Source organism: Propithecus coquereli, unplaced genomic scaffold, assembly GCF_000956105.1.
Source record: "Propithecus coquereli isolate 6110/MARCELLA unplaced genomic scaffold, Pcoq_1.0 Scaffold98, whole genome shotgun sequence".
Lineage (NCBI taxonomy): Eukaryota > Metazoa > Chordata > Mammalia > Primates > Indriidae > Propithecus > Propithecus coquereli.
Window position 1 is genome coordinate 3,416,438 of NW_012156173.1, and position 12,884 is coordinate 3,429,321.

At 38.3% G+C, this 12,884-nt stretch overlaps 1 protein-coding gene and 1 pseudogene across 1 annotated transcript in view; one reads left to right on the top strand and one right to left on the bottom strand.

Annotated features, from left to right (window-relative positions):
• The window catches only part of EYA4 (EYA transcriptional coactivator and phosphatase 4), a 151,374-nt gene that overhangs the window by 126,118 nt on the left and 12,372 nt on the right, over window positions 1-12,884 (top strand). The window contains exon 10 of the mRNA XM_012665194.1: window positions 7,691-7,780. Within this exon, the coding sequence (XP_012520648.1) occupies window positions 7,691-7,780 (90 nt within the window). The remainder of the gene's footprint in view (window positions 1-7,690; window positions 7,781-12,884) is intronic.
• LOC105827144 lies at window positions 11,331-11,637 on the bottom strand (annotated as a pseudogene).

Consider the following 12,884-nt stretch of genomic DNA (forward strand, 5'->3'; position numbering starts at 1 on the left):
TTATGTAAGAGCAGTGCTGGGGAAATAATATGTTCATTGAGATAAATCAATTGACTTTTATATTAAATAATCTACATGCATTCGTGTAGAACAAGACTTCCAAATAGCACCAGCTGGATTTTAAATAATAGGGTAGTCATGAAGATAAATACTGACTTTAGTGCATGTAAGCTTTAGAAAATCAATGTGATTTAATAGGAAGTGATAAGGATTAATCAAGTGTAAGAACCATGGATCTGAGGCAACTCTAATGGCAGTGCTAGCACCAGGTCCATTAGCCCCCATTCTGGCTTTGGAGGGAGAACGGACCAGAGTTCAAATTCTAGCTCCACTTCCTACTATCCCTGTGACCTTGGGTGGTTTATTTAGCATTTGTGATTCTCAGTTGCCTTGTATATAAAATGAGGAGAATAATAAAAGTAATAATTTGATTATGTGGGTTAAATAAGTTCATGCATTAAAACCCAGCACGTTCCCAACCACACAGTAAACATTCAATAAGCGTAATCTATTTTGTTTTGAGAAAATATGAAATTTGGCAAACTGAAGATTTTCTAAAGAAATTTGCATATTATACCTGTATATCTTGTTTTACCTCATAATATGAGACACTCAGCTCAGCTCAGAATTGTAGAGAAATAGCACTATGCCAGGGTGAATAGAGAGTGGTTTGGGTAGGTTGATATAAAATGAGTAAGTACAGAATTTGCAAGCCTCAAAAAGTGCATTGTGCTTTTCCTGGTTGCTCATGGTATGTTTGATTGCACATGCATGTGATGTGTGTATGTGTATAATGTGCACCTAAGTATCGTATATACATATGAAAATAAAGCTAAAGCAGGACAGAGACATTTCTCAAACTCTATCATAGGGAGTTTGGGAGTCGGTGCTACCTTTTATCTCTTCTTTCAGAGCTCTGTGTTGAGTATGTGTTTATTTAGAGAAACTGGTTTTTTCTTTTGGATTCAGTGGCTCTAGATGATATCATAAATAGCCAGGTATCTTACTAACTTTTCTTTAAGCCCAGCCTTACAAAGTTATTGCTGGCAGTATGTTAAAAAAAGGTGAAAGAGCTTTATTAACTTGAAGGTAAGAAACAAGAAAGATAATGGTAACTAATATCTTAAAAACACAAACTTCTAGAGGAGCATTCTATAACCTGCCCTGAAATTTTCAGTCTCTTTTATCTCAGTTGATAATCATTCAATCTCACATCTTGGGGAGGTGGAGGATTCTATCATTAACTTCCCTTAAGTTTCCTTAAATCATCATCCGCCCTCCTTTCCCTAAATTTTCTCACCCATCCTTTTATAGCCGCCTTCTCACATACCGGTCCCCTTTCTCCGTAAGTGCTGAGGTGCTTCGTTGGCTGTGTTCATTTGCCGTCTCTGCTGCCCCACTGTTTTCTGAGCCCTGTGCTTTCTAGTTCAGCCCCCCAAGGTCAGCCTCACCAGCCTGACTTTTTCCTTTCCAGCCAAGTGCTCTATTATACTACTGTTGCCCTTCCCCTTGAAACTTATTTACCTTTATTCCATTATTAGTTTAATAAATTTGGGTGAGTTTTATTCATTGGACTCCCTTCTGATTGAAACCATAGAAGTTGGCAATGGTAGGTAAATTGTGTGATTACCCCCTTCGTGGGCTTCTGACTACTTCATATTAACCCCTGTTCGATTGCAAATATGTTGCTTACCTTGAACACTTGGATTGTGAATAAAATCTTTTAATCCAGAACAAAAAAGAGCTAGAGTTTCACCTTTACCAGCTCCCCAGCAGGTAGTTGGCTACATGACTAAGAAAGAGACACCACCAGTCATTCAGTCCTTGAAGTTAGGTCCACAGATGATCCTTACGGAGGTGCAGATGGTAAAATGCACTCTTCCTCATAACTGTAATCAATGCTAGAGAAGCTTAGTCCCAAGAAATTACACTGAGCCACCATTGTACTCAGTGATGCCACTGACTCAAGTCTGACAGTCCTTTGGAAGCACCCCAGAGGCTTCACTCATGGGAAGCCAGAAGGTCATGCCAGCTCTGGTCTTCCTTAACTGTCCCCGTCCTTCATGAGAGCTCTTAGACCAGTGCTTCTTAAATATTGACGTGCATGTGAGTCGCCTGGCAATCTTGTTAAAGTACAGATCCTGGTTCAGTAGATCTGGGGTAGGGTCTACCATTCTGCCTTCCTAACAGGCTCCCAGTGTTGCCACTGTGTGAACCACACTCTGAGTAGCAAGGTCATCATCGGCTGATTCTCAATCTTGTTAGGACATTGGCATCGCTGGAGAGCTTACAAGTGACTGATGCCTGGGCCCACCTCAGAGAATCTGATCTAACAGGTATAGGATGTGGCCCGAGCTGTAGGAGTTACAAAAGGCCCCCAAGTGTTTCTCATGCATGGTGAAGCGTGAGCACCTTCCAGCATGGCGTCCCAGTGTATCGCTATAGCCCTGCTTTTGCATAAAGCCTCTCTGTCCTTATCCTTTGTTTCTTCATGAGACTCATCTTGCAAAAAACCCCACTGACTCTCCCTGTACCTCAGCAGCTGCATGTGGCCACAGACCGTAAGTGGGCGCTAGCACGCCTAGGGTAGTGAACTCCTTCAGCTGACTGTTTCACACCTGCTCTCCCTTCAGGTCTTCAAAGCCCTCTCCCAATTCTGTACAAACCTCCTCCTTGTTTACTGAGAAGGAAAAACAATCAAATTGAAAAGAATTCCCTCTTCTGTGTGCCACCAGACCTGTGCCCCTGCATCTGCAGCCATATTCTCTGCCGACTCCCATACCTCAGCCGTGCCCTGGTTCCACGCCCTCTCGCCCACCGGGGAATCTGCTCCTGAAAGAACCTCTTTCCCTGAGCTGCCAGCTTCCCACTCTCCTGGAATCTTTCCACCACCACCGTACATGCTGTAATAGGCCCATCGCTAGAAAAGCCCTTTGAGCCCATGTTCCCCTCCAGGTGCTGCTCTCTCTCTGCTCTCTCCAGCCTGCCATAAAACGACTCTTTCCAAGTTTAAGGAACCACCTTCTTGCCAAATTGAATGCTCCCTTTTGGTTTATCCTGCTGGGGCCTCTCACGTGCATTTGACTCAGGAGCCTTCCCTGTATTTACTGTAAATTGGCCGTCACCACTCATCCACTTCATCCCTGTGGCTGCCTGTCCTGGTGTTTCCCACCATAGCCTTACCGCCACCTGCAATGCTTACATTTACTTGGCTTTGCGTCTGTTTGTCAGATGTCTCATCCAGTAATAAAATAAACCCCATAAGGGCAGGGTCTTTGCTTCGTTGGTTATCCGTGCTCCGCCCAGAATTTGAACATGCCTAACGCTTGGTAGACACTCAATAAATATCTTGTGAATAAATGAATGTTCCTGAAACCATCCTCCATTTCCTGCTAAGCCTACTACCTATCCATCATAGACAAAAATCTCACTTGTAGAGTTTCCCTTCTGATTCATGACTGAATTTTGTTTTATGTCTTATCCCTGATTAGAGGAGTTCGTGTATTCTAAAAATTCCAGGAACTGTCTCCACCTTGGTTCATGAGGCTGGTTTGTCTTCCTTCTGTGACGAACTCGCATGTCTTCTGTCTCTGTGTGCACACGTCTGCACACGTGCTTCAGGTCCCAAAGGAATAACTGTTCCAAGAGCTTGAGGCCTTAAAAAAAAAAAGTTCTCCATTTCTTTAAAAATACATAATTGCTGCCTCAAGAGATATTTTTACAGTGTGTCCCTAGAGGAGGAATTCCAGCTGATGGCCCAATCTAGGGCAAAGGCCCGTAGACAGACAGTCTGGCTCCAATTTATGCTCTGTGCTAACATGGCTAATAGGCGTTCGTATTTTGATTTAGAGAAGTGCTGTACTTGATCCTGACTTGGTTGTACACTGGTAACATCTGGCTAAGAACCACAGATTTAAAGGCCAAGAGCTATTTATTTTCTTCATCATCTTCTTCTCTCTCTCTCTCTCTCTTTCTGTATTCAGTAAAATGTCTTGGGAATGCTTTCAGTGTTTTGATAGAGCAATATACAGAATAAATTGGCAGAAGTTTAGTTTTCCCCATATTAAACTCTGTGGTAGACACTTTGAACCTTTTGGAACTATTATATATATGTAATACGTATCAGAGCTTCCACAAAACCCTGTGAGTGCCTTTACTATCCCACTTTTTTCCTCTATCCAAGTTTTTGCTATCACTTCATTTTAGACCCTAAACTCAACACTCACTACAGTTAAATGGGAAAAAAAGCAGCAACTCTTGATTCATAAGGTGCCTATAATTCTACGAACATCTAATGAAAATGAGCAAACATCTTTGTATAAAACTTGGACTGAGTCCAGAAGTATGTTTCGCTCTCAGATGCCTGATAAAACAGTGAAATTGCAGGCGCTGGCAGCTCCGTCGCGGTAGTTTGGCAAGGCAGAAGGTGCCCGACACTGAGACATTGCTCAGGCTACACACACCAAATGTCCAGTCATCTTTCTTGGATTCTTAGATCTGTGAGTCCTTTAGCTGGAAAAATATGGTACTGTAATCTGCTTACTTAGAATTAGCTGTCCCAGTGACTTAGTAAGCTGGAAAAAACAAAAAGTAAAATTAGATATTTGAAAGTAAGCCCTCACCAGACATTCTCTTAGAAACAAGATCACCACCTCTTACAGGCATGGTTTTCCTTGGCTTATGGCATCACTCCCTAGCCCATCTGTGCCAAGCCTTTGGCATGGCTGACGAAACATCTCCCTTTCAACAGGCCTTGCTCTCTGGAAACGTTAGTAAAATGCAGCTAGTTCACACTCCAGCGAACCACAAACCTAAACTTTCCCAGTTAACAAATGATTATTTTGCCAAAATGCTTACTAAGTCCTGGCTCTAGCCTAGTGTGTGATGTGGAATCGCCGCAGCTTGAAAAACAAATGAGCAGCCCTCCCAGTGCCGTGGGTTTGCATTCCAGTGGAGTGCTCAAATACAGTTTTCATCATGCCATATGCTGTGCTTGCTTGCTAGAGGAGCCTTGCATTTTTTTAAAAAAAAATTATATTTGCTTGCATGCTTATCAAATGTACAGAATACATTCTTCATGGATTTTCCTATCACTGTTTGGGTCGCATAGAGAGTTACGTACTTCAGAAGCATGGAATCAATCAAAGTCACAATCAAAGAGGAACAGTATGGTTTCTCCCATCCCCATAAATCTGATCTGTAAATGCAAAGAATGTGAAGACTGAGCATAAGAAATTTAATAATTTTATTTAAAACTTAAAAAGAAAAACTGGCAAAACATAGGATAAGCGTCTAACCAACCTGGTCTCCAGAAGGAAAGCGTTTTAAATAAGATGTTTCTGAACCCCCATCTGAAATACATATCTATAAGGCAGTCATCATCGCAAACATAACAGAGCAGTGTGGAGCTCGGTTTTATTGTCTTGCATCAGTGAACATTCCTCAAAAGCATAGAGCATCACTAATGGAATTATGTGTTTTCATGCTGTAATTACATTTGATTTTTCCTGATATTTCTGTAGATTTTTTGTTCATGGTTCCATGACTAGGCAGAATACTTACAAAGTTTCTATGTTCTCTGCCTATCCAGCGCCTCCCCCACCTCCCAAAAAAGACAGAGACTAGCAAGAGGAATTTTTTAACAGAAAAAAGGCAAAATGTGTATTTTTTAAAAAATGTATTGAACTGTCAGAGATTTTCTTTCAACAGCAACAACAAAAACATGAACAACGAAAAAAGAATTTTACAGGAAGGAAACAGAGCAGGGATCCTTCTGAGTTCTAAAACCCCTTGAAACACAAAACAGGCACTTAATATTTTTGTTCTTGTTTTTGAATGAATATTTGTTGGCTACAGCAGAATTTATTTGATATTTGGGTATGTTGCCCCACATGGTCCTGTCACTGGTGGGAAGACAGATGAACGTGGCGACAGAGTCAAGCTGACTAGGAGAACACAGTGTCAGGATGCCGTCAAGTATGTGACAGTCAACATCCATTTTTGAGAAGTGAGAGTATCTAGCTCTGAAATCCACAGAAATCTTGAATGAGAAGATGTAAACAATTAGAAAATTATGTTGCAATCCAACATGTTGTTATTGTTTTATGTGCATTTTCTCCCACATCAAGTCTTAGCTTTGTGCTGCACACTTCAATGACCTCTTGGCGTTCAGTTCCTATTTCTTAGCATGCAATTCCTAGGCTCCAGATTTTAATGGCTACAGAACACAGAGCTGACACTTCAGACATGTTAGCACTCTAGGGCTTTTGCCTCAAAGCATTGTGGAAAGGAATGCAGGAGTAAGTCTGGTTGTCGTGAAGGTACGGCATGAGGCGGGGATTCCACTTGCGAGTGGAATCAGCTCAGGGGTATAGATGAATACTGCTCGGCGTGACCTGGGTTGCTTGTTCTTATCATAAATTATGTAAAGTTAGCATTACATTTCCCCGAGTTTAAATACATTTCTTGAAATGCCATTTATTAGAACACTGAAAACACAATTTCAGTTCTCTCTTCTCAAATCCCTACAGTCTGGCTCCTGGCCCAGCCACTCAACCCAAATCACCCTCTGAGGTCTTCCAAAATAACTTCTCAGCCAACACCAATAGTATCCTTCTACATTTGTCAGCTTTATTCAAAACCATATTCTTCTCCCTGCTAACATCCATCTGGTCTCAAATTCTAAGGCTCTGTCCCTTCCAGGTTTCCTATTTTCCGTATCTCCAGTGTCACACCTATTAGCAGTTCTCTTTTAGAGATCATTCCAACTTTGATAATTTTAAACACAATGTTTGTGCATGAATTACTTCCCTGTCCCTATCCCTAAACTTCTCTTACTTTTTAGTCTTAACACCACTTGCTGCCAGGCCTTCAGCTGTCGTTAATCATGGTCAAGTAACAACTCTGGTCTTGATTTTCAACTCCTTGCTGCTGTTTAATATCTTGGTTCTGTAAACAAAAATTGAGTCATTTTGACTCCTTATTAACCCCTTCACTTTTGTTAAGCTACCCACAGCATGTATTTTCTACCTAGATTACATTTATGGAAGTAATTTTCTTTTAGTTATCGTCAGCCTTCCCCTCTTCCACCCTAGTCAAATGCAGATGAGACCAAACTCGACACATGTTTGAATAGAGATTCCTGTTACCCTGTTGATCAAAATGTAATTAATAATTAAGTCGTGGTTGCACCATCCTGTACCAGCTGTTCTTATTTCACCTCAAGATAACTTTCTCTTTTGAAGTCCTGCACACATCCAGTTGACGTACTTCTATCTTTTAATTCTGATTATTTGTTGCCAATCTTAAAGGGATATTCTCTCCTCTTTTTAACAAATTCGCCCCATTCTCCAGCGTCCCATCCAAATACCTTTCTCCAAAAGACTTTCCGTGAATTATGTGTAAACTGGGTCATATGAGCCAGCTGGCTTTCCTCCTCCTCCTCTCATGAACACGTGGCTTTATGTGACAATATATGCTGAGTCATCTTGATGTATGTCTAAATTCCCAGATGTGTCTGTTCATTTGTTATGTCCTGAACCTCTGGAAAGTCACCTTTGTAGATAATTGGGAAATATTTTGGATCTTCAGTAAAAGTCCATGCAGTCTCTTCCTCCCACAGCAATATGCACTTAAAATGTTCTGGTGGTTACTGAAATTTTGCCTCATTATGTGTGCATTTTCTTTTCAGGATCCCCCCATGGCTGTAACCCTTGGTCTCCGTATGGAGGAAATGATTTTTAACCTTGCTGATACGCATTTGTTTTTTAATGATTTAGAGGTAAGAATTTTAAAAGGTAGGAATAGTTGTGTCCAACACTAAAACTCTCAGATGGTTTCTGTATCTGCAGATAGCCTCAAGAAAATGGAAAGATAGAAATTTAGTTCAAGAGAACCATAAAGTTCTCATCAAGAGGAAAAATTGTATTTACAAATATAAATTTAAATTGTGTTCATGAATAAATATATATGTACTGGTACATACATAGTGCAAAAATGTCCCAGAAGAGATGGTCGACCTTGCCATCCCATACTCTGCTCCTGGTTCTTTTAGTGTTTCAGCCACAACCCATTTGGCACCTTGGGAATCAACATTAGCTCTTCCAGATGGCTAACCAGGATACTATTTAAGTTAATCACTAGACAGTATTCACAGATACCATCCATGGTGATAGCATGATCATTAAATTTTGCAGATAATCTGAAACCTAACTTTAGACAACATTATCATTCCTCATTTCCTCCCCTTTTGTATAAAACGGTGCTAGAGCTATTTATATAGCACATTTGATGGGTTTGAATACATTTAGTTGCTTCTTTTTTTAAATTTATTTTTCCATTTCCAACCTCAAATGGCAACACAGTGTCTAATGGCAAACAAGAGGAAGAGAGGATAAAAGCAATAACAACAAAAAAATGAAAGGGCCCAAGAAAAAAACAGCCTCAGAGTAGTTGAATCTGTGCTGTAATAAGGTATATAGTCTGCATGCTAATAACTTTGGTTATTAGGCATTCAGATGATAGAATCTGAAAATAACTAAGTAGTTTGTGCATTTGGCAGAAGTACTTCTCAAGCAAGCGTGATTATGCTAAAATAGATATTTCTTTTTCTTCTTTTTAAATGACATATTTAAATTTATTTTTTATCTCATGGTTTCAGCATGAAATAAAAATTTTTGCCTATAATCATATTATGAATGAAGAGGGTAATTATTATTACTGAACCGCCACCTTCTTCTAGACATTTTGTGTGGACTTTCCATTAATTAATTAACAATGTCTTGAAATAAATATGTTTGTCACATTATTTTTACAAGGGGGAAACTACGGGGTCCTCAATGTAAAAATCTCATCCAGGCTTACCTGCCATGGAAGTGGTAGAATTGGAATTTTAAACAGATTTTTTTGGCTCCAGAGCACATATTTTTGCCCCCAAAACAGGCTGAAATTTTAAAAAGTGTAAAAAGGCCAAGTCATTGAGTCACTTAAATAAGTTTTTTTAAAATTGACAAGGTCCGAAATCCAATTTTAGTTATGTTTGAGACATGAGTATAAAAATCACCATAAATGTACGTACTGAAAATCTGTATAATAGCATTTTGTTGTTTTTTTCTCTACAAGGATTCAGCATTTTTACTGGATAATAAAATTACTGTCTGTTTAAAGAGGTATTTTTTTTTCTTTAGCGGACAATATGAAAGATCAATATTCCTTGGCAAGTTTTCCAGTTTTAGATAATAAATAATAATCATCTCTATAAAACCTGATTTAAATTAATCCTGCTACTTATTACAATCTAGTATACAGAATGATTTTATATATACCTGACAACAGGAAACACATTTAATGTTTTTGGAATTTGAATTTTTTATATACAGTGATCACTTTTTAGGTTAGTTTTTCTGTTGGTTAATATGACTGAGTCTTATTCTAAAGAGAATTCTAAGTGTCTTAGTTCTTTCAAAGCTGTAAAAAGAAAACAATTTTATGTGGCTGTATCCAAGTTTTATAATGTTTATTTCATTTGGTTAATTATTTTTTACTAGAAATAAATGGAATAAATGAACTTTTGGCTTTTTTAGTGGCACATTAGAAGCCAGATGGAATAAATTTACTACTCAACTTTTAACCAAACACTAAAGTAAGAAGGTGAAAGTGACATATAATGAATTTGTAAATAACTTTAGCAAGTTTGAAATGAATATTGGTATATCAAAAACATGTTATAGTCATCTGTGGACAAAGGCTTTTTATTTTAGTTGAGATACTCTGTTGTATGAATTTTTAAAATATCTGACAGGATCTCTGGTAGAAATAGTAACTGAGAAGATATAGGTATTGACTTTCTCTTTTCCGCTTATAGCTTTCAGGTTGTTTTAGAATGTGATAAAAATTGGACTCAAACCCTAGAACTTAGCTATTCAACAAAACTGCATGTAATCAATGAAATAATTGAGTCTCTGCATATATATTGCTCGAACTCTCATACGTGCACACACACGTGCATGCTTGCGCATCCAAATAAAATGCCCAAGGAAATACAAAAGTTTATTACTGACAAGCACTAAAGCTAATAAAATAATAGCTTTCAAGACATGCAGCATAGTTACGTGCATCCCCTCTATCCTTCTGCAGCTGACAGTGAATGTCAACTTTACTCGCACACAATTTTTTATTTCAATAAACCTCTTGCAGCCAAAGATGATCTTGGGCTCCATAAATGGAATTAAGTTATTTCCACCTCTGCTGACAAAGAGAAGAATTCCTTAAGAAAGTAACTCCACAATTAGCTTTTGTTTGTTTGTTTGTTTGTTTTTTGTATATTTAACCTCTCAGGGTCCTTTTTTTTAACCTAAAAATCTAATTTGAGACTCAAAAATCCTTCAGTAGATACTGCAACATATGTAGTAGCAGCTGCTTCTCACTTAATTCCTTAAAAGATACAAATTTAAGTCCTCCTAATAGACACTTCACTACATCCTGCCCCCAACTGCAGAGAAGACAAATGCTCTCACTGCTCCCCCTGAGAAGAGAATGCTGTGTGTTTAAATAAAATGCTATTTCAGTTATAATAACTTCCAGAAAAGAAGGCACCAGGGAATTTGAGATCACAAAAGTGAGAAAAGACTGCTGTGAATTATAACTGATAAATATCAGTGACAACTTTGTGGTCACCTCATAAGACAGAATTTAAAAAATTTGAGATTATTATCAGAAGTATTTCAAATGGTTGAGCTCTCCTAAAATTCGTGAAAGCTGAAGCATTAGAGTGTTTTTAGTATTTCACATTTAGTCAAAATGATTCTTGCAAAGTTCCTCAGAGTGAAAGCTAATTGAAGAATAATTATTTAGCTTTTCCTAAAAATGTAAGTAATTGAAGTTCAGGTTTCTTTCACTGGACTGTAATCTTCAGGCAACCGTCCAGAGTCAACAGGCATAGTTAACTATGCCTAAATAAATTTAAAGAGAAGTTAGATTTGGAAAAATCTCAAACATAACTTCAAATATGGAGTTCATGGTCTAATAAGTTTGATATACTGTTGTCCTCAGGAGTAAAAAATAAACGTTTGGGCAACCTGTATACAAATTAATCATGTGAATTAATACTTGAAATGTCAGAAGAATTTCTCTAAAAATTAGGATGAGAGGCTATTAAATGTAGAAATAACTTTTGATTACCAGAGTGATTTATAAGGATCACTTCCCCTTTTTGAGGGGATACCATTAGTTTATTATAAAGGAGAGACATGGAAATTATTTACATCAGGAGAGATTTCAGAACTTCAGTGGACTGGACAGCTTCGTGTGATACCATCCCCATAGTGATTTATTCAGTATACATACTCTCCAATAACATCACCATCTCTAAGTAAGAAATAATCCTGTCCTCTAGAACTACTTTGGTACCTCCATATTCTGGGAGAAGAATTTTATTTCCAACTTTCATGCTAACTGGTAAAATCTCTCCACCCTTCCCTTGAAGGGCCAATCCAACAGCTACTACCTTGCTTGCAATACCTTTACCTGAGATTTTTCCAGAAGAATACTGCCTCTTTTGGTTAAAGTCTGAACTGTGCTACTTTCAACCAATGCTTGGTCAAAGAGGGGAAGAAACGCTCTGAATGCCTGTCTGGCCATGGCTTGGGCAGCCTCAGCACCTGCTCTGCTCTCTCTCCTTCCCCTCCATTCCTGATAGAAATATCTTCTTACAGTCCTCACCATCTAGGACTGAGCTGCTCCTCCTATGAGATCAATGGTGGCATTAGATTCTCATAGGAGTGCAAATCCTACCGCAAACTGTGCATGCCAGGGATCTAGGTTGCACACTCCTCATGAGAATCTGATGCCTGATGATCTGAGGTTGAGCTGAGGCGGTGATGCTAGCACTGGGGAGCAGCTGCAGATACAGATTATCATTAGCAGAGAGGTTTGACCGCACAATAAATGTAATGTGATTGAATTAACCCCAAACCAACAGCCTCCTCCCCAGTCCATGGAAGCATTGGCTTCCATGAAACGGGTCAATGGTGCCAAAAAGATTGGGGACCGCTGATCTAGAATATTTTTATTTTCTATCGCTGTAACTTTGTGTTAGAAAATTTAAGTGATTGTGGTAATCCTGTCAAGAATTATCATTTGTCTAGAGTCCTGCTGTTTATTTAAGACAGAATTGTGGAGTGATTATTCTATGTCAGATTGTGCCTTAAGTGAGGGTATATCCTGGTGAACCAAATGTCACCCACAGGGTCACATTAAATTTCTGGGCCCTTACCTATGAATGTAGGTAAAGATTTATCCAGAAATAGTAAAGCCTTAATTTATGTAAATCATATGAACTTTTAAAATTAATTCACCTAGATTTTCAAGTTGTATACTAAAATCAGACCCATTAAGCTAGTCACTGAGTTTTATGTTTTTAAGTAATCAGCTAGATCATCTATAAACTGAAACAGGATTAATACACTATGTGAAAAGCTGGGGACTAGCTATTAAATACTTGACTACCAGATACTTCCAAGTCCTATAATGAATATAAGTAATAGCCGAAAAGCCTTTGTTTAGTATGACATATTTTCAAATTTAATGATTTTTTTAAAAAATTGATTTTGAATGGCATATAGTCAGAATCTGTGAGTATGATTAAAATAATTTGAGGGGAAAAATATGGGCCCAAGATGCCAAACCATACTTATTCTGAGGTTATTTATTATAACTATATTCATTTATTATAAATTATAATAATTTATCATTATTTTTTGTATACTTATTCTGAGTACTAGTTAAATCATACAATACATATTTACCTAGGTGTCATAGCCAAGATTAAAACCACAGGCTTGGAACCATACTAAATGTAGCTAAGTTCCTACTAGTCACGTGTATTT